Below are 23106 nucleotides of genomic sequence, written 5' to 3' on the forward strand. Positions count from 1 at the left end.
TTCTTTGCTAGTGATCTTGAGTTCTCAATTGCAGAACTTCTGTTTCGAGGATTCTCTGAAAAGAGGATTCACCAGCAAAATCAGTTTATTGGCATGGAGATACCATCAGAAGATGAGCAAGGGCATTTTTATTTTGGAAGACATTTAATCTCCATCTGTAAACTAATATTTTATTTTTGTTCTATATGCATTGGGTAGCTTTTTGGTGTTAATTTTTTGTATTTTTATTTTTCATAAATGTTCAGATTATAAACTATGTTAAATTTATAAAAGAAAAGCATTGCAGTACCATATAACAAACATGTTTGCGTAGGTTTTATTTTATACAGATTTAGTTGCTGTTACTGCATTGCACCTTTTATTCGGTTTCCCTTTGACTGTTGTAGCAGTAAAAAACAAGGCTATAACAATATGCTTCCTTCAGAATTTAAACATGCTTCAGTGGGCTTTTATTGTAATAGAGTCTGGCTTGGTTTATGCTAGTTAATGCAACAAAGTGAGTATTACTTGAGATGTTAATGCTTCGGATAATTACAGCTGAGGGGCACCTGTTTAGGGAAGTGCAAATGCTCTGTATTATTTGGGGGTGGGAGAGAGGCAGTTGTAAATAATATTTCCAAGAATAACTATGAGAGCTTGGGAGCAGATTTTTAAAAATCATGTGCATAATACATTTGCTATGTAACTTTTTAAAATAAAAGTTATGCATTTCTGAGTTACAACCAGATGTTAGATACATGAGAATGTCCATCAAATTCAAAATCTAGAATGTGCTATATATATTTCTAGTGCAGAATAGACTGTGAATGGGAAGTTCTCAGTTAAACAGCATCCCAACAATTAACTTTCTAGTGATCTTAGGCAAGCTATTACTGTTTTCACCTCGACCTCTGTTCTCTGTAATATTAGAATCATAGTATCAGCCTGCCTTACAGGGTTGTTGCCAGAGTTGCTGAGATAATGTCTATAAAGGGCTATTTATATGGTAAGGATTTTTTTTCTCCTTTCACAAATACAGCTTGTACTTCATTATATATACTTTACCTTTACCTCTCCTTTAATACACTGAGGACATGGGGTAGAGAATACTCATGTGTCTTTTAAAAAGTAATGTGGAAGATGGTCCTAAATGTAAGCATTATTAATGACCCTCATGGTCCTGGCAATCCTTTCTAATAATAAAGTGTTGGAGCTGTCAAATGATGGCACAAATATCCTAATCTATTTAGATAGCTTTTTAATCCGAGTCATCAATCATGTTTTATTAGCTTTAACAGAGTCAAGCTGCTGTCATTTAAATGTTGCACTGGGACAATGTGCCGACAATGTTCTGCAGGTGTAACTTTCACTCAAATGCTAAGTCTGCACAGCAAGCTAGATTGTGCTCATGTTGGGAGAGAGTGCCATCTTCAGTTTTAACTCTCCACCGAGCTTCTGAATTTTGCATCTTTGTAAAGTGTAAAATTATACTTCCTATTCTAAAGGAAAGGGTGGGAAGCAGAATTCTCAATACGATACGTGACCATCAGTAAACTGAATTGTTATTTTTAAAAATATTAAATATTGTTTTACACAACTGTTGCAACATATGCCTTAAAATATGCTAAAGGCAGCTAGTATAATAATTGTTGCAATAATAAGAACAATAACATTAGAGAATACTCAGAATATTTATTTCCTACCTTAACATTCAAAGTACTATTGAAAGCACATATTTGTACTACTGCAACAAAAATATACTATGGTAAAAATGGTGGTAACATGAATGAATAAAAAAGTCTTATCAGCATTGTTTGTTTTTTGTTGAGTTGATTCTGCCTATGGAGGAGAGAGAACAGATTTTCTGTGGATATTAAGTAGTGTCCACTTTTATTTGGCAGTTCTCTTTCGTGTCTGGTATGTTACCAGAAACATCTACTTAATTCTTACATGCTAGTCCTGGGACAGATATGTTATTTATTCTTACCACTACTGCTGCTGCTTCATTTAGAAAACACATTTTTTAAAAATAAAATAAAAACGCTTTAGTGTTAGTATGTTTACACTTCATCTAGAATGAATCATTGATATAGTGTATGTGTATATATAGGCATAGCTCTGCGCATTTAAATTTTAAAGGGATTTCATACAATAAGAAGCAGATGTGTCACAGTGACAGCAGGCAAGTAGGGGCTGGGGAGCTGGATTCATTAAAAGAGCCTTGGGATAAATGCACCACATAAGATACCCACTGAAAGACAGAAGCTGTTGATGAGGGTGACCTCTGAATGCAAGTCATCTTACTATAAACAGAAGGGTGTGGAAAGCCATTGGTCTGAGCCAAGCTTGTTTACTATCCAGATCTCACTTTAGTTAACTTAAGTAAGCCCACTGAGCCTGCGGTGACTGCTTAAGGAAGAACAAAGTGTCTTTCGTTCTACCTGAATTTGAGACAATCGTGCTGTCTACAGAATTATCTGATCCTGTAACTGGCTACACATTTCCAGTGTTGGGTAGAGGAATTTTGTTGGTGCAGAACTTAATATATGCTCCCCCCTCCCAAATTCGAGTCAAAGTGTCTGGGGAATTCTTTTAAATATCTTGAGAGGGAAATGAGGTAAGCCTGTAATTTATTTCCATATGTGACAATGATTAGCATGTTCAGAAAGCAGTTGAGACTAAATAGTGTCTGTTTATTTAATCAAATCATTAATGAGATTTTTTCCTATTTAGGGATAATATTCCTTAGTTTACTTTGCATGTTTTAATAGGTTTTTTTTAATTAATCACATCTCATATGTGTGGAAGTTATTAACTGCTCTAGCTTCAACCATCATTCATAAATGATAGTTATTTAAATATGCGTTCATAATATATATACATTTCACAGTAAGCATCCTGCTTTTTTTCTAATAAATGAAATCTTTAATTATGTTTCTGGAGAGACGCAAGATCATCAGACATTTGGCAGAAATACGTTTTCATTCAAAAAAATAATAGCACTATACTGTATATTTTTACTCAGAAGTTACCCCTACTGTGTTCTGTGGGGCTTACTCCAGGATAAGTGTGTTTTGAATTTTAGGCTCTTTGTGTGTCACGGAATGCCTTTTAAATACTTTTTTTGCAATGTTTCATAGACTAATGGCTGTTTGGAATAGAAAACAACACATCATTTATAGTATTTCTTTCATTGTTAGATGTTTTAATCTGACATTCCAGAGCTAAAATGTTGAGCTTGCTTTTTGTAGCAGTTTATCTGGGTTTAAAAAGAATTCATAAGATTTTGATATAGTTTATAGTGATGCAAGTAATGTATTTGGCTGTAAAACAATAGTAGTTAAGCAATGCTATAGCTATGTATACATAAATGTTTTTCCTACCTTGTAAGGAGAACAACAGACCATAGAGTTAAGTGCTATATTGCACTTCGGGATTCGTAATGTGAATTGGCGTTAACAACTACTGCTTCTTAAATGTCTCTTTCATTCAAGAGAACTTGGGAGAGTCTTTTGCTTCAGGAGTATTTTATTACCTTAGAAAAGGAAGTAAAGTTTTGGAGAAAAAAATTAAAATGCTTGAACTGTCCACTTGTGAAAATAGATTTAGAGCTGCAGGGAGTTGTATTGTTAAGGGACACTGTTTTGCAGGAAAGTATGATAAATTATTACAGCCAATATGCTCCTCAACTTGGTTCGTAAGGTCTAGTGAACAGCAAGCAGCAGTATCCAATTACATGTTTCTTTTCTTAGATTGCTTAGTATTTTCATATTTCAGTTCAGCTGAACCATATTTTTTTTTAATCAGACAGGGTTTGGCTTCTAAACTAACAGCTTTTAGAACACTAAAATTTTACCTATGAACAACTCCTACTAGTACATTTTAAAATGTTTAGATTAAACAACCCCCTTTTCAAAAATATTTTTGTTAGGCTTTATTTATAATTACACTGTGGTTTTATAAAATAGTTTAATGAATTCCATAAATTGGAACATAAAAGAGCATCCGGAAAGTCCTCTCAAATTTAATGTTGTAAAAATGATGAGTGTATGTTTAGAAAACGCAAGACAGCTGTTAAAGAAAGACAAATGTCAAACAACTTATTAAATGTATGTTGAATGATAACGGGTATTATTTGCTTACCAGTGTGTAATGTGAGATGATGAACAAATATAATGTGTGTTATATCTAGGTTAGAATTAAATAACATTGGTTAAAAACCTATTTTTAACATTTGGAGCAGTCTGACAGAGATGTCTAAAAATATTTTCTTGTGATTTAAATGTGCACCAGTACTTCTATTTGTGAAATGCTTGGTTATGGGAAACCAACAAGAAATTTGCCCTGTATATAAGTCCAATGAAGTAAATAGAAACATTCATTATAAGCAAATAGAGAAAAAAATCAGAACAAACTGCATATACTGTAGAAAGGTTCTAGGTTTTTCTCTAGCTAATTGACTTTTGAAGATTCTCAAGAAAATCCTATGTATGTCCACTTGAAGGAGAGGCTACACACTCAGAAGTGCCACTGATATCAATGGGAGTAACTGTCAAGTACATGTGTGTATAGGATTTCAGTCTTAAAGTACAATATAGTTGAACTAAGTGGGATTTACTTCTGAGTAGACATGCATATAATTTTTAGCAAAGCAATACTGTCAGGGTTTTTTTTAAAAAAAATCCTGGTATTTCCTAATATGAAGATGTAAATAAATTTATTTATGTAAATGTAGACATATTTACATTTATGATTTAAAACAAAAGAAAAATAGATCCTATGTGCTTATTTCTAAAAGTACTGAATAGTGAAAAGATACTTGTTAAACAAAAAGGGACTACATTAATATTAGTTGTAAGGCACTAATAGTTAGAACACAGCAGTGAAATTGACATCCTTGCTTGGATGGGCTTGGATGGGTTAGAACATAGTTATTAGTTTAATAAATACGCAGATGCAAATCTTGTAAACCTATTTATAACTGATCAAAATTGTAATTTTAGAAATAGCTATCTATTAAGAGAGCCCCTAACTATTGAAGATAGGTGTAGCTAGGGATTCCTCCCCCCCATATGCCTGGCAGTAAATATTAAAGGAGGAAAAAAGACAATATGTGTGGATTTTTGCACAGACAACTAATACAAAGAGAAGCAGAAAACATTAATTGTAACAAATAAAGAAGCCTTAAACAACAACAACAACTTGTGCAGAAGTGTGACATGTAGCATTTTGTATGCTCCAGACAGTTATACATTAACAGTGAAATTCTAGGAATGCCTACTCAGATGTAGGTATAGGTGTATAAGATTGCAGCCTATAGCTATAGTCCTATACATAACTACTGAAAGTAAGTTTAATTAAACTCAACTGGACTTACTTTAGAAACATGGCTAGGATTGTGCTATTAATTGAATACAGTGGTGCCCCGCAAGACGAACGCCTCGCAAGACGAAAAACCCGCTAGACGAAAGGGTTTTCCGTTTTGGAGGTGCTTCGCAAAACAAATTTCCCTATGGGGTTGCTTCACAAGACGAAAAAATCTTGCGTCCCCCGGCGGCGTTTTTTTGCTTTTTTCGCCCTTTTCCTAAGCCGCTAAGCCGCTTATCAGCTGTTCCGCTGATAAGCCGCTTAACAGCTGATCGCTGGAAGCCGCTTGACAGCTCTAGCACTAATCCGCTAAGCTGTCAATGGGCTTGCTTCGCAAGACGAAAAAACCGCTAGACGAAGAGAATCGCGGAACGAATTATTTTCGTCTAGCGAGGCACCACTGTACCCTTTTCAGATAAGCAACAATAGAAATAAAAAACTAAAATATAATTAAAAAGGGGTTGTTATATACACATTTATAATCGGTGACATTTCCGTTCATCCACTGTCTGAAGGTCTCCCCCTTCTTCCAGAGCTACCTTCCAGAGCATCATCAGTGTGATGACATCTCTTACTTCATTCAAATACCTAAACAAAACCCACATTTTCTATGAAATTTTGGCACAACTACCTAGAACAGTGGTTCATTATTAGGTCATTACTGAGGATCCCCTATTTTTCAAAAGCCAAGCCACACCCCCCCTACTTTTGAAAATTTTGATAACTCTAATTACCTCTACAAAGCAATTTTTATTTTAGGCATGCTAAAAAACAGACTAGGGTTGAGTGTTACCTGGCTCATCATGATATATCAGCAGCTAAACATCAGGATATTCTGATATATCACAGTGTTTGAAACTGGACATCAAGCGTGGGGATGAGGAAAGGAGCAGTCACAGAGATTTGGGTGGGTGGGATGCGTACAGATCAGATGTAGGGATTGAAGGAGTTGTAGTCATGGAGGTCAGGCGGGTAGGTTGTGTGCAGATCAGGTGGGATGAGGGAAGGAGCAGCTGCGGAGATTGAATGGGGGAGAGGAGAGGAAGCAGAGACCCCTCTGCCGCATGGTAGAGGGGATGAAGATGGGGGGGGGGTGCATCAAGCCACAGCCAGTGGTGGCAGCCAGAGAAGATACACATCTGCTGTGGCTGTTGCTGCTTTCCTGCTGACCAAGAAAAGCTGCTCTTTCTCAGTGCCAGGGGAAGGTAGTACCATAGTGCCTTAAACTGAAAGTGATCAGCTGCCCTGTTCTCTACCAGCGTGAGGGGCAGACAACTCACTTCAGCAGTGTGATCAGCTGAGATCATGCGATATTGGCGGTGCCTTGATGTCGGTTACCCTGTTCTCTCTCGTGTGTGGAGTGTTATATTACTGTGTATTACCGGGTCAAAATTGTTATCGCGGTGTGATTTCAAAACCAATTTTGGCCAATACAGTGGTACCTCTGGTTATAGACACTTTAGGTTACAGACGCTTCAGGTTACAGACTCCGCTAACCCAGAAATAGTACCTCACGTTAAGAACTTTGCTTCAGGATGAAAACAGAAATCACGCTGCAGTGGTGCAGCAGCGGGAGGCCCCACTAGCTAAAGTGGTACCTCAGGTTAAGAACAGTTTCAGGTTAAGAACGGACCTCCAGAACAAATTAAGTACTTAACCCAAGGTACCACTGTATATAGAAAAACCACACAGTGCTAAAATAGACCATAAAATTTTATACATTACCATGCAAAAAAGACAAAAAAAAAATTGTTGGAGAGGGAAGACAGAGGATGGGGCCATGGACCCCTGACTGGGAACCACTGACCTAGAGAGATGTTTGAGCAGGGTATGACCATAAAAGCCTGTAAAGGTAAGAATAAGGATCTTATGCTGAATGTGGAAGTAGGTAGAAAGCCGGTGAAGGGATTTAAGAAAGGTTTTCATATGATCAGAATTACAAGATATGTAAATGAGTTTGGTACCAGAATGCTGGGTGGAAATGGAGGACCAGATGAGGCAATGAAGGAGTAGAGAGGTCACCCTCTGGGTTCAAGTACACTTCCACTTGTCCCACTGCTTTCTTCCAGGGAAACCCACTGTTTACCTCTGAATTGGCGCAGGGGAAAGGAAAACTGTGAATGAACTATCAGTCAGCCTAACGTGTCTCATAAGTGTTATTAGAATAAAGTGGGATATAGGTGGTGGTGGTCAGTAGAGAATTTATATAAGCTGTGTTGAGCTTGAAAGAGTGGGGGGGATAAACTTTTGTTATGATATTTTGTCCTTTCTGTTAACGTGTTGCATCATTCCTATTCTCCTCCTCTGCCAAATGTGGGATTCTAGTTGGAGTATTTGATCAGTAGGCCATCTTTTGAATGTTCGCATCAGTTTCCATTACTATGAATTGAAAAAGGAATATGAGTTACAGATTAGTTTATAAACTCATTGTGCTTCTTACTGAGCCACTTCCAATTGCTAAAAAACATTTATGTTGCAGGCTGCATTTATCCAGATTGTCTGAGCCCACAAAATGCTGCTGGAAGCAGACTGTCAAATAAAGCATGATTTGAGATTCTAGACCACCCCTTCTCTTGCAGTCTCTGTTGCTGCAGCAGAAAGTGGTGGCAGGCTGTTTCTCTTAACCTCTTGGTCTAGTGTTCTAGCCGTAATCCTGCAATAGGAAACAGGCTGAAAGATTTGTATGGATCACCTTAGGTGTGTTTGGTAAGACAATCCCTCTACTTCCCTGAGCCAGTGTTTACCTGATCTTATGACAGGAAGGTGGCATTATGTGGCATCCTCTCAAGCTGTCTGTACACCTGTCATAATGCATGTTGCCAGCTGTTCCATCATTGCATCTTGTGCCAAGTGCACATAATGCACCTGAGAATGCACACAAACGTCTGCATGTTGCCATCTGTTCTCACCATTGGACTTTGAACACAATTCTGAGAATCAATGTAGTGTACCAATACTATTCGAAAGGTGTCTGACTTGTGAGCCGAGTAAAATATTGTTATTGAGTAGCTCAGTTCAGCTGAAACCACATACGTGTCCCAGAACTATGTGTATGAATTGGCTTTATTCTGAGAAATGTGTGTTGTCATTGTGCTAGATAGGGAAAGCCCCTAAGGTTCATGCTAGCCCTGATCCTATGAATGTCCGCTGGCAAACACATCCTATACCCTTATTAAATCAAGTGCTCTTTTTGCATTTCCTGAAGAAAGCCAAGCTTGCCCATTATCAAGAATGGCAAGGTCATTCTTAATAAAATAAGATTTTGCTCTTTGGCATGATATTTAGTTGATATGATTATTTTATTGTAAATAAATAGTAGAATGGCAACCCTGATGCAGTTATTGCTAGTTCATAGGACCAAGCACACAGTAATAATCATTTTCGCTGATCACTGCTAAATTGCTCTGTTTGGCAAGGTGCATATGACCATTGCAACTCCCAAGTAGTATTATCAATTCCCCAAATTAGCACTTTCAGAATATATGCAGATCTGGTAATAAGAAGTTCAGATAGCGTATCCTTTATCTTCCTAGCTCCTTTAGTTCAGTGTCTTTGCCCATAGATTTAAGTTACAGATAGGTAGCCGTGTTGGTCTGCCATAGTCAAAACAAAAAAAAATAAATCCTTCCAGTAGCACCTTAAAGATCAACTAAGTCAGTTCTTGGTATGAGCTTTCGTGTGCATGCACACTTCTTCAGATACACTGAAACAGAAGTTTCCAGACCCTTCTATATAGTGAGAAGGTGGGGAGGGGTATTACTCAGAAGGCTGGTGGGAATGGGTGATTGGCAGATAGCTGTGATGAGCCTGTTGACGACTCTTAACGACTGCAATAGGTCTTACAGGAAGAAAGAAAAGGTGAAAAATGGCTTTGTCATGTATAATGGGATAAGAATGGTTTTAAGTTTGGTGATAAGTTGTAATTCAGCAGCTTCTCTTTCCAGTCTATTTCTGAAATTCCTTTGTAGTAAAACAGCTACTTTGAGATCTTGTATAGAATGTTCTGGGAGATTGAAGTGTTCTCCTACTGGTTTCTCTGTATTGTGATTCCTGATGTCCGATTTATGTCCGTTTATTCTTTGGCGTAAGGTCTGGCCTTTTCATCCCTTGCTTCTTCCTGTAAGACCTATTGCAGTCGTTAAGAGTCGTCAACAGGCTCATCACAGCTATCTGCCAATCACCCATTCCCACCAGCCTTCTGAGTAATACCCCTCCCCACCTTCTCACTATATAGAAGGGTCTGGAAACTTCTGTTTCAGTGTATCTGAAGAAGTGTGCATGCACACGAAAGCTCATACCAAGAACTGACTTAGTTGGTCTTTAAGGTGCTACTGGAAGGATTTTTTTTTGTTTTGACATAGATTTAAGATTTAGGCCCAGTTCAGACATAACAATTGTTTCCTGTTCCATGTCTACTAGCAGATCTCCTTTTAAATACACCACAGTTCCTGGTAATCACGAAAGCCAGTTTAACTGTCATTTGTTCAAACTATGATGAATGAGAAAAATACAGAATCAAACAATGTTTTCAAATCCTGGCTTGATCTTAAGCCATAGTTTAAACAAGCCTCAAAACCTTCAGTTCAGATATGGGGAACTGTGGTTTGTTTAAAACAGTTGTAGAGGACCTTTCTCCCAGCATGCCAGATCTATATCTGCCCTATCCTTTACAAGCTAAATTTGACAGGTGAGTGAGGGCACTCACCTGTCAATCACCTGACATCACAATGGTATCAAGTGACAAGGCTCTTTGAGGGGTCACTCCTAGTGTCCCTTCAAAAAAAGCTTGCTCCACATTCACAAAGGGGTTTGCATTAAAACCCCTGTTAAAACAGGATTTTTGCTCCATTTTAGCAGTCATTTCAATGCAAACCATGATTTTGGAGCAAGGTATGTTCCAGCCACCTATCAATTATTGGAGTGGGGAGTGTACCTTTATTCAGCAATAATTTGGAGCTTATTTTAAGCTCCTAATTGTTCCTTTAGGACCACGATGGTATTCGCTCTACCCCAACATCACATATGACATTAGGTATGGGGCAGGTGGGTGTGGTTTTCCAGGAATGGCCTGGTAGGTCAAAGTGGGGCAGTGGGCTAGACATTCTCCACTTCTGGTTTAAAAGCAAAAGCAAAAGCTGCTGATCTTCTTGCATATGCAAATGAAGGGAGTAGGATGGAGAAACCTGACTCTTCAGTGGCTTCTGTTTACAGATCTGGTAAATTAAATTGCCCTTTTAATCAACAGAATGTATAAAATACCAGTTTCAACTCTTTTAAATAGTAGAGGGTTCCTAACTTGTGTGTATCCTAGAATAACTATTTCTAAACATACATCTTGATGTCCACTTTTACTGCTGTAAGTAGAAAGATTTAGGGGATATTAAAGGGGAGCCATGTTTTGCAGAGGCTGCAGTTTGTCATAGTAAAGGAGAGTAAAATAGTCTGATGCAAATACTCACTACACTCTGTTGCCAAGACATACAAGAGGAAAAAGCCTCTGCTAAAGGCACCAGAGCCTATGCTACTCCAGCTTATGCAGGGTTAAATTTGTGCTTTTATAAAAATCACCTTTGAATGGAATCTCTGCAAGTCAGATTGATCTGTAGAGGAAGAAATGGAAGATACTTCCCATGTGATGGGGTCACAGAGGAGGGCTACATTCCCCTGTGCTAACTTTCTGGGAGCCACATGCCAGCAGTAGGTGAGCCCCAAACCAAAGTGGATGACCTGAGCTGACAAAGTGCTCTTGCTCTCCCACTCCCTGTAACAGATTCACACACAGGCACTTACTTATACAGCCTCCCTCTGCTGTTGCTCAGATGACTTAGAAACAGCTGAGCAGTAGAAAAGAAAGATGCTGCAGAAAGGGCAGGCATACACTCACTACATCTCATACACAGACATATGGAATTGGCTCCCTTGTCTCTCACCCTTCCAGTCCTTGATCAAGTGATCTACTTATGAACTCCTTGGACCTTTCCAGCCAGGAATTACTAAGATTCTTATTCTGGAAGGTCTGGGACCCTGACAGCCTTCCCACTAGTTCTGCATTCATTTTCCCCTTGGAAAGTCAAAGGTAAGGGAAGCCTTCAAAAACTGCTGCCTCAGCGCACTCTGACAGAACCACCACCTCACACTCAGAGCTGGCTGGAGTGGGAGGAGAGCCATGGTCTGCTGGAAAAAGACTATGAATAGCAGACTGGCTGGAAAGGTTCAATGACTTCATCATGTACAATGAGTTTGGTCATAATAGATGGTAGCAAGTTTAAAAACTTGAACATTCAGTCTCCTCCATGTGGATGTGAAAGAGGAGAAGACGGAACAGGGAGCATTGAAGCCCAAGGTTTTCCACACATTCTAATAGTAGGATCCTGTGGTTTATTGTTAAGTGGAACCCAGCCAATAGATATTGGATATGAGCCTGGAACTAGGTGAAGTTCCCGTTTTTTTGTATTGGACCACTCTTGGCAGATCACTATGCCTCGTCCTCTGTTATCCCTCCTGTAACATTGCCACATATTGCAAAAATGAAGGAATTATGTTGGGTTTTTTAAATTTTAAGTAATTAAGATTATAAAGTATTTTATACCAAATGTTCTGTATAAAACACAGCTATAATTTATTTAGGAGTTTAAAGGACATACTGATAACAATTGATCCAGTTTCGATTAAAACGCTGTAAGCATCTAATAGGAGGTCATACTGCATATGAGATTCAGAAGACACAAACGCTATGCAAAATGTGGAAAATCAAATTTAATAAATATTTTATGTTTGCTCATTCCATGATAAACATTGAGTTATTGCGCAGATTGAAAAGACAAAGTACATACTAGATTATAGATACATATGGATAATACTTGCAAAATATTTGAACTGGAGCAACACACATTAAGTATACCGGATTTAGAAGATGAAAATTAATGTATGAATTATTTAGCTAACACTGCACTTTTGCCACAGAATCTGGTGTTTATTATTGTGAGCTTTAGCAGGAAACAGAAGCCGTATCAGTTGGGAAAACATTTCTTTACAAAATTGAGAACAGTTTGGCTTTCTCGTTTTTAAGCAGGGAACCTGGTTCTTTGGTTTCTTTGTTCCAAGTCAGACTACTCCCAAACTATTTTAGCTGAACGTTTTACATACTAGCGGAGTCAGGGGAAGTTAAGTTGGCAGCTGTTCGTGGGATAATAATGAAGCACACTGTTTAGTATTGCATATCCGCACTGTAAAATGTGAGAAGTATTTTATAGAGACCATGGTGAGCAGGGCTCTGTCCATTTTGTGTGATGTAAGTGCATGAACTGTAGGTGAGGAAACTTTTCTGTTTCGTTGTTTCATGGGAAAGTAACTGGCAATCATACTCTGTTGCAGGTGAAGAAAGCGTGCACAGATTCAGATGTTTCAGAACCTCAGAATTCCAGGTAAAGCAACTAAACAGTGCTTTGATAAATTCAAGTGCTTTGAAGCAGTGATGCTATTTATAAGAATAATTATGAAAGGTAAAGATAAATGTAAATATGGAAGATCATTTGCTTTCATAGACTGAAAATAACTCCTTTTGTATTCTTCTGAATATATTTCACTTTAGAGGTTATATTTTGGCTGGATTAAGAGCTAAATGCTGGCATGCAGAATCATATGTATGACCAAGTAATTTTGACATTACTGTATAAAAAAGTCTGGTTTCTCTGTTTTATTGTTGTCTATGTACTGTTACTTATTTTCAGCTTTAATGTTTCTAGTTTTTTATGTAGAGTAAAAATGCTACTGTTTGGAAAACAGTACACTGTTCGACATGTTTTACTATTTGTTTTACATACATTACTTTTATGACACTTTTGTCTCTATTTTGGACAATAAAGTAAGTAAGAATGACTGTAAACATGCCACCCAGTATTTATGTTCTGTTACATCTGTTTTGTGTGAAATTTGTAATATGAAGCAATTTAGGCCTTTTCTGAGTTGTTTCATCCATTGCTTCTGTTTTCAAATAGGTCTAAATAGTACAAGTTTTTAAACAATCACAGTATCTTGATAAAAATTGACTTATCACTAGCAGCTAACAGAAACACAAAACATTTTCTATTAAGAATGAGTTTCAGGACCCATCCTGAAAATAACCTTTTAAGTCACCATGTTGTGTCTTTTAAATTGAGAACCAAACACCTCTTAAAAGCTTCCTAAAAGATCTACTGGATGACTGAAAAATCCTTAGAATTTTTCATTCTGTTTCTTTATTGCAGTGGATAATACATTTTCTAGGATGAATATTGTCCAAATGTAACTGAGTGTAGTTTGAAGTGTGGTCCTTCTCCTACCAAGATCAATGAGAATTTTGCTATTAAGATCAATGGTAACAATGTTCCTTTTCCATGCTGTTTTATGAGATTCCATCTTTCCTTCCTGTTCTTATTAAATGCTAGAGTTTTTAAATATCTGTAACTGCTGCATATAGATATTTTCAATTGAATTAAGAAACCCAGTTAAGTGAGTGTATAGTTTTTAGCCATTCTAAAATATGAGTTCAATTGCTTTTCAAGAGAAGGGGCTAGTCTTAAGGCATTGTAGTGCCAGCTATGTTTATTACTATCTGAGGTAAAGTCTAGTTTAAGCAAAATATAAAATCTGTACAGTACTTTTTTATCATTTTGGGTATTACTGTTTGTTAGATTTTTATGTAGCTTTTCATCTGAAGCACTCAAGGTAAGGATATACGATTGCTGCAACCCCTCATAACAATCCTGTTTGGTATGTTAGCCTAAATTATAGTGATTGGTTTGAGAACTTTATGACTGAGTGGTGGTTTGAATAAGGGTCTCTCCCTAGCTCAAATCTATCCTCTTACACCAGAGTGTTGAAAGCATTCTAAGGCTGCAGTCCTAAACACATTTACCTGGGAGTTAGGCCCATTGATCTCAATAGAATGTAATTTGAGAAGAAGTATATAGGATTATACTATATAACTTCACCCAATCTTAAGGCCGTTTCACTTATAGTATGTATCAGGGATGGGGAATTATATCCCATCTGGTGGGTCAAATCCTTATCTTGCCCCACCCCACAAGACAAGCTGGACAGGTACATGGAGAAAGCCACTTGTAGATCACCTGATTTCACAGTGACATCAGGTTATCTATTTTTCCCTCATGATAATCAACTGATTGTTGAGGGTTGCAAGGTGACGTACATAGAGCTAGGCAAGCCCTAACAATCAACTGATCATTGGGGTTTGCATAGCTCCACAAATGGCAATTTGCAGTCCACAGCAGTCAGCTGCAAACCACCTTTGGCTCAGCCACATCTTTACTTACTCCACACTTTAGCAAGTAGGCATATGTGGAAAGGCTAAAATGGCCTCATAGGCCAAATTGATAAACAGTGCCTAATTACATCTGTGAACCCTCGATTCCCCACCCCAACATAGAGGCAAATCCAAGCTAGCCACCATATGTATATGCAATTGGGAGGCAGTGGGAAATGGGCAAACTCTTGGAAATTTATGATGTTAGGCAGGCTATTAAAGTTTTTTATGTTTGTTTTAAATGCTGCTCTAATTTTAATGTTACTCTGTTGTTTTTAGATTTTTAAAATCTCTAATTTATATGTGACTTTAGTATAGAATTTTTATACTGTCAATTAGGTGTTTTCTTTGCCTTTTTTCTGAATCTGTTTGGGGGGACTTCTAGTTTGAAAAGCTTCAATATAATACAGTGGTACCTCGGGTTACATGCGCTTCAGGTTACATACACTTCAGGTTACAGACTCCGCTAACCCAGAAATAGTACCTCGGGTTAAGAACTTTGCTTCAGGATGAGAACAGAAATTGTGCACCGGCAGCGCAGCAGCAGGAGGCCCCATTAGCTAAAGTGGTGCTTCAGGTTAAGAACAATTTCAGGTTAAGAACGGACCTCCGGAATGAATTAAGTACTTAACCCGAGGTACCACTGTAATGACAAAAGCTACAGGGTACTATAGCAGATCCTAGCTCTCTGACTGGTGTATCTGAATGAATAATGAATGAATGTTCACATTTTTACATTTTACATTAATTGGTACAATTACATTACAATCAATGGTCTCCTCGGTATTATTCTAGCCACAGTTTATCATGAGCTACAGCTCTGTGTGCAGGAAGCAAGCTGTTTATTCATACTGAATGGAGGAAGAAGAGAAGGGACAAAGGAGCATATGAATCTGAGGCTAACCAAAGCATTAAATCCACACGGGGCCAAATTTTCATTTGGTGCAGTTATGTATACTGATAAGTCTATGGGTTGACCAGAACAAGTACACAAGTTACCTGGAGCCTTTCCATCATAATGCACATTTCTCATAGAATAAACAGTGACCTTGCAATACTGAATATTTAGGCCATTTGGGAAATGGTTTTTCAGTGTATATATATTTTTTTAAATTAGAGATTGCTTGATTTTTTAATTTTTCATTAGTATTTGTATGCATAAGATTGAACTTAACAAAATCGTTGACCAAACAGAAAAGTTAGAAATGCAATGTACACTATTTAGAATAATCAGTGAACTTTTAGCCTTAGTGGCACTAGAGAGCACGGTTATAGCATAGCATACAGGCATTGGGCATGATGAACATTCTTCTTAAAACAAGTCTTGTGAAAACATTGTGTGTAAAGTGAAATGTCAGCACAAAAATGGATGCTGGAGGTGCTTTCACTTGCAGAATAGCTCCTGGCCTGTTACTTGGGGCTAAAGTCTTTCATTTATTTAGCTAGCTTTATTGTGTGTTGGTTTTGGACTTGGAAGTATTAGAATAAATGCAGATGGAATATGTTTTTATAGTAGGGAAGTAATTAAGTTGGGTGTGGGAACTTCGTCAGGAGAATTCTTGGAGTGGCATGTGTGTATCAGCAAATTCTTTGTCTTACTTGGCTTTTCTTTTCTAGAAAGAAACGTTCAAGTTATATTTGTGTCTCAGTTATGTAAAGAGAATTCACTAATGCAGGAAAATATATTGGCGAAAAGAATGATTCTAGGTGTACCTAGAATGAAAAAGGAATGAAGGGAAGAGAAGAAAGAACATGCAATAATAATTTCTGGTGTTAGGCTCTTACTGTAAAACAGTTATGCATTTTATTTTGTTTCTATAGCACTTTAACTTCAAGGTGGAAATTTACCACAGAAGTAATAATTTTAAACAAAAGTTTGATAATTTGAGCACAAGGTTGTCATTCTGTAAAATCAATGTATGCCCTTTGGGAAGTTATAGGTAGGAAATGCACATTAAGATAGACTAGCTTGTTAGAGAATCAGCCTGTTAGTGTAGCATTCATAGAATAGAATTGTAGAGTTGAAAGGGACCCTGAGGGTCATTAATTAATTTTTATTTTTTTTAAAAAAATGAAAAATAGTGCTGCTTTGCCATTAAAAAAAATACAAAAAATAAAGAATGAGTAAACACATTAAAATCAATGGACATGAAGTAACATAAGCCCATGGAATTCTGTGGGTCTGCTGTCAGTATGACTTAGTTGGATATTACCAATTGGGAGAAAATTAGTAGCTAATGAAAAGACAAATCATCTGTAATACACCAGCTGCAACAGGAACCGTTTGTACATAGAAGCCAAAAGAAAGAAGGTTCTACTTAGCTTTGCTGCATTGGACTTACTAAATTGCGCACCACCTGAAAGAGTCTCCTACTGCTGTTTTCTGCAGATGCAATCTTTGCCGTCACTGTCACAACTTGGTGGGCTCAACATTGAGCTCTAACCTGTGTCCCGTCAGATTCAGAACGAGTTCTCCCCGCCACTGGCGCTCTAGCAGTCTCAGCGATTGTTTCATTGTCCTCGGATCCATAGAAAACCATGGGGCTGTCCGGGCTCCATGCAGTCGGAGAGGTTGCTTTGTTGTGTATTTCGTTGCTTTAAAGGTACAAATTAGCCAGGGTTGGTTTGCACTTGTCAGTGACCCCATGCAAGCATGTCACAGGTGTGCATGGCTGCCAGTGGATTTCTGACCAAGTTGCACTCCACAGAAATTCTGGTTTTTGCATTTCAGGCTAAAATTACTTGGTTTTTCACATGAAAATGCCAGTTCACCCCAAACACTGTATAGTGGTACCTCAGGTTACATACACTTCAGGTCACATACTCTTCAGGTTACAGACTCCACTAACCCAGAAATAGTACCTCAGGTTAAGAACTTTGCTTCAGGATGCAGCAGCAGCAGGAGGCCCCATTAGCTAACGTGGTGCTTCAGGTTAAGAACAGTTTCAGGTTAAGAACGGACCTCCAGAACGAATTAAGTTCTTAACCCGAGGTACCACTGTATCCATATAAGATAACAACAAGTAGCTGTGGTTGAAATTGATTATATTTGGGGAATTACAGAAAGGTGGCAATGAACCAGTAGAATCTGCTTATATTTGTAATGTGAAATAAAAAGATATGAGTAGGACTGAAGGAAGGATGGAAATAGGGATCTGTGATACAGAACAAGGGAAAGCAGTTGCTGGAGCTGAAAGCCAAAGAAAGGAGGCAAGAAAGTAATAGGGGCTTACACATATAAATAGAACATGTAACAGGAGGGGGGGGAACCCTTTAATTATAGTCATTTCAATCTAAAGAAAGTGATTTAAGATAATACTAACTAGAACAGATTTTACTGTTTTTTACTTTACCAATTTATTAAATCTTCATATAATTTAACATATACAGATAATTCAGATTACAATATAAGTAGTACTCAGCATATTATTAGGTCACCGTTTTCATTGTCCACATTTTGAACAGCAGTTGGAGGATACAGATGACAGCTATAGAAGTAATTCTGCAATCATGAGCATCTGGTTGCTTGGCAGATTCCTCAAGCACTTCTCCTAATGCGTTTGGATTTGCCCATGGGCCTTTTATGTGGTTGCATCGCAGATGGGCTGTTTATACAACCTGGTTATCCTGCAAGTTTCTCTTTCTCTCCTCCTCCCCACTCCCTAATAAAAAAGTCTTCACTGGGAAAGAAAATCTTCACTGATTCTTTGACTCACACATTCTTCCTCCAAAAGATAAGATTCTTTATGAGTCTCATAAGTTCTCTGTATTATGACACTACATATAAGCTATCCAGAAGGCTCCCATATATCCACTCGTGCACCCGGAATTCGTATTGCTGTTGTGAATTACATTTAACAATCTAACTGTTGATTTTCAGTGTGTTTGTGTCTGTATTGTTTCTTTGAAAGTGACCAAATATAAGGTTAATTCCCAAAGTAGGGTAAGTTTACCTACTCTTTTAAGCGTAAAATGGATTTGCCTTTCCGCAATCAGTTCTCCACCTTAGGCTTTCAAAGTTCAAATCTGGATTTGGTTATAAGTGAAAATGAGTATGGTGGTCTCAGCCTAGTCCTTAGGGGTTTCTTGTCTGCTGTTCAGAAGAGGCCCAGAACTGGAATTGCAAGGTTGTTGCAGGTCATGATTTAAGGTATATTGGTAGAGTTATGTTAGAAAAGTGTGCACAGCAGTTTAGGAATCTCTGTAGACATGTTTTTCAGCTGAATGCTTTCACGTTCAGAACACTGAAAAAGGCAGTGAGCCAAAAGTATGAATTCTGAGTTTTATTTTTACTGACAATTAAATGTTGGAGCCACTTATTCTTTTGCCTGTATGCTTTGCAGTTCATTGTTGGGTTTGTTTGCCATACAGTTGTAGATTTAACTCTTAAGACAAGTTGATAAGAAAAACAAATTATCCTGTTTAACACATTTCTGGGATTTCAAATCTAGCCCTTTTTGTCCCTTTATTAATTATTTGAGGCAGATTGTGAATAATATTTTAAGTTCTGAATATACATATTAAATTCTTTAAGATGATTAAGTACTTGAAAAATCTAAACCACTGAGCCTCTTGGGCTTGCCGATCAGAAAGTTGGTGGTTCAAATCCCCACGACGGGGGAAGCTCCCGTTGCTCGGTCCCAGCTCCTGCCAACCTAGCAGTTCAAAAGCACACCAAAAAAGCAAGTAGATAAATAGGTACCGCTCCGGCAGGAAGGTAAACGGTGTTTCAGTGCGCTGCTGTGGTTTCGGTGTTCCGTTGCACCAGAAGCGGCTTAGTCATGCTGGCTACATGACCCGGAAAAACTGTCTGTGGACAAACGCCAGCTCCCTCGGCCTGTAAAGCAAGATGAGTGCCGCAACCCCAGAGTCGTTTGCGACTGGACTTAACTGTCAGGGGTCCTTTACCTTTACCTTTAGGGAACCTCTGGGCCACCATTCCCATTCTGTCTGACCATTGGCACTTTGGCATCCTGGGAAGTAGGAGTTGTTAATGAGGAGGGAAGCTTTGTGCACCTGGCCTGCTGCCACTTGCCAAGCTGGGCAGGAGCAGAGAGGTGCTGTGTGGACTAGTTGGCAGAAGCACCAGACTAGGAAGACACAAGACCTACCCACCTTGGAAGAATGGCAGATGAAGGTGATAGACTATATGGGACTGGCAGAGATGACAAGCAGAATCCGAAACCAGGGAAGGGAAACAGCGGAAGAAGATTGGAAAAAATTTAAGGACTATCTAAAGAAATACTGCAAAATTAATGAATGTTAGAATGATGCTGGATTAGAAAATAAGTGGTTATTAGCGGTAATGGATAAGTTTAAAAGAAAAAGAAAGGTTAAAATTAAGTGAAAAATAAGGGAAGGATTTGCTGAAGAATAGTTTGGAAACTGGAATACAGGAAGGGGAGGCAAGAGGAAGTCGGGGAAGTAAGTTATAAGAAAATAAGGGTTGAAATTATATTTGTTTTTTGTGTTTTGTTTTTGATTTGTCATTTTTATTGTATTGTATTGTTTTGTTTTGTTTTTGTTGTTATAAAAAACTTTTGAAACTTTAATAAAAATTTATATAAAAAAAACAAACAGAAGCACCAGACTAGCTCTGTTGATGTGCCCACACAGCACTGACCTCCCCGCTGCCTTGCCCCTCGCTCCTTCTCTTGGTAAGTGAGAACAACTTCACTGCTGGGAGGCTATGTGTGTGACATCACCTCTCACCAGCTGCTCTCACAGGGAAGGAGAAATGCATAATGGCAGAGTCCCCATTTCTGGGAACACAGCTCAATTCTTTCTCACTCCTTAGATGAAACACACAGATGATAGGTAGAAAACAAGAATACAGAGCTGAAAAGCACCTGCATAGTAGTTAAAAGGGACTCATTTGAACGTCTCCTACCTTCCACGCTAGTCTAGCAACAAATAATAGTTTTAAGGAATTTAAAAGGATGGTATAATAAACTCACCATTATTCACAATATACACACTGTACTTTTTTTGTTTTTGTTTTTGCCCCATTGTCATCTCTGGTCAAATAGGCTTTGCAAGTTTTAGACGTATGACTAAAACCTTCATGAACTGTGAACAAAATAATGATATGAGTATACATGTATGTAATGGGCAAAAATGGCTTAGCTCCAAAAAGTGTGGAAGTCACTTTGTCCAATCCATCCTATAAGGGGCATCCTCAGCTGCCTACTGCAGTGGAATGAGATGTGGCACAGGGTGCAGCAGCAGGAGGGCGAAATGAAAAGAATTTTGAGAGGTGGTTGTGTGTGGGCTTTTGTGTGGTATGTTTCATTCATGCTCTTACCACATATTGTAGAAAGCCAGAAAAAAACTGCATTGGGCTACACATAATACACCTTAGTTGCATTATTCAGGATGACTAGAAATAGGCTGTTGATATAAAAAAAAATCCTTCCAGTAGCACCTTAGAGACCAACTAAGTTTGTTATTGGTATGAGCTTTCGTGTTCATGCACACTTCTTCAGATACAGTTGATATAGTTCTTCTGTTGATATAGTTGGTCTTGTGCTAATAGTGTAAGGAAAAAAATCTTTTGGGGGAGAGAGATTCAGAGAATGGAGAATCCTCTCTGATGAGGGATTGAAAGAGTCTGTCTTTGATGCAGAGGAATGTGTTTCACTAAAATAATATTGATTATAAATTCAAAAATAGTGGTTGCTTCTATGAGCTTTCCTGTTGCATATGGTCATGTTTACAAAATTAGTTTCTCAATAACACATACATTAATTTGTTGCCTTGTGTGCTTATACCTTGATGTCTAATTGTAGGGAAGTTGAGTGATGTGCTTGTATTTATATAACCTGTACCCCAATTATCTGCTATCCTCTGTTTCTTTAGTAAGCTGCCTTAGAATTTCTCGAATCCAGGAGCAGCTGGCAGTGAGGATTGGCAGTGCACACCTGGCTTCCCAGCTGACGTTTGCCAAAGTTTTATACCATGTATTTCACATATTTAGGAGCTATAATTGTCTTCTTAGTTATACACTTAGTGGCTTGCCCACTTAATCATGAATGCTGATTAATCATCACTTAAAAGAAAGACAGGTAGAAATGCAAGTTCTTGCTGGGGTGGGCAGACAGGCAAAAAAAGAGGCAGTTCTGGTTTTGACAAGAGGAAGGAAAGTAGGTTTGATTTTTTGGGAGCTAGCTGGTAATGAAAACCCTTTTTGGGACTGAAGCAGTTTTAAGTATTTTTACTTCCTGTGAGCGTGCCTGCTTCACTCAGCTAAATTTATAAACATAATCTATTATGAAAACATAAATCTGCAGTAGTATCTCCTCACAATAAAACTGACCCTGTGATAGCTACTCCTAGAACTTCCAGTAGCTTCTATTTGGGGAGTGTGAAACAATGTATTGTATACCTCCAGAAAAAGTAGAAAATAATGCAATACTTTTAGAATCTTTGGATCAATAGACAGAAGAGGTGGCATAAGTATTGGGCAGGTAGAAAACAGAAATCTTTTTCATTTAGTGTTCCTCTGCTCCAAAAAGGCCTGCATTTGGAATTGGAACCAAATTGTACCTGTCTTGGCAAACAAGTTTCCAAATGTTTGTTTGCTGTCACTGCCACAAGACCAATCTTAAGTGTCTCCTTCCCCCACTCCAGAAATAATCCAAGTTGCTTAGAGCCCCCCAAAACACCCTGTTCTCAAATGAAGGAACAGTTCAGGGGGGATCATTCCAGCCTCCTTTTGAATAGTTTAATTGCCTGTGCAAATTGATCAGGAAAGTTGCCAAGCAAGTGGGTGATTTCCATTAGTGTGGGTGACAAAGCAGAAAAGGTCCACCTGTATCAATTTTCATGTAGGTAAATGATGGAGTTCTATATTAGAGAAGGTGCTCCTTCAGTACACCAGTCACAGTACATTTAGGACTTTAAACACTTTAATTTGGGCTGAGAAATGCATTGGCAGCCAGTACAGTTGACCTAAAATAGATGTAATATGACCCCTATATCCTCTCCTAAGCTGTAGAGAACAGCACTAGCTGCAGTCTTTGGGTTATCTACATAGGGCACATTGGAGTACTAGTGCATGGGTGACAGGGAGCAGATTGATCTCAGAGAGAAAAGGTTGCAGCCATGATAACTGAGGCAGCTAGGAAAAGTTGTCTGCTTCAGTGCAAAACACCAGCAGCCGGGCCATTAAAAAACCATATATATGAATCCTGAATATGCACCTTACTGTTAATTTACACACTTTAGTACTAATTTTAGATACTTTATGCCAAGGCACATCCATATCCAGTGAATGTACTTTTCTTTAAACAGGGTATCAGCAAGTGCACCTCAGCACTCCTTGTAGATCCTAGTTACAGACTTAGCAGGCCTTGTGGAGTTTCAGGGGATGCTGGGTAATATGTTTTGAATTGCCCACAGTGGCCATTGCCAACAAGAGAGCATGATTTGGGTTGAGTGCTCCTGTTTTCCTCCTC

At 38.2% G+C, this 23106-nt stretch overlaps 1 protein-coding gene across 50 annotated transcripts in view; it reads left to right on the plus strand.

Annotated features, from left to right (window-relative positions):
- Positions 1–23106, plus strand: part of EYA4 (EYA transcriptional coactivator and phosphatase 4) — a 110095-nt gene that overhangs the window by 37116 nt on the left and 49873 nt on the right. For 39 of the 50 annotated variants that reach the window (XR_014562249.1, XR_014562250.1, XM_083731253.1 and 36 more), the window contains one exon: positions 12721–12770. The exons of 6 other annotated variants lie outside the window; for them this stretch is intronic. Coding sequence is in view for 38 of the 44 variants with exons in the window: in XM_083731253.1 (XP_083587379.1) it covers positions 12721–12770 (50 nt within the window). In the remaining 6 variants the exon portion in view is untranslated. Of the gene's footprint in view, positions 1–2311; positions 2597–12720; positions 12771–23106 lie in introns of those variants that run through there. 5 more of the 50 variants (XM_083731240.1, XM_083731239.1, XM_083731257.1 and 2 more) reach the window with 2 other exon arrangements.

Source organism: Podarcis gaigeae (genome assembly GCF_964106915.1).
Source record: "Podarcis gaigeae genome assembly, chromosome: 3".
NCBI classification, from domain to species: Eukaryota; Metazoa; Chordata; class Lepidosauria; order Squamata; family Lacertidae; genus Podarcis; species Podarcis gaigeae.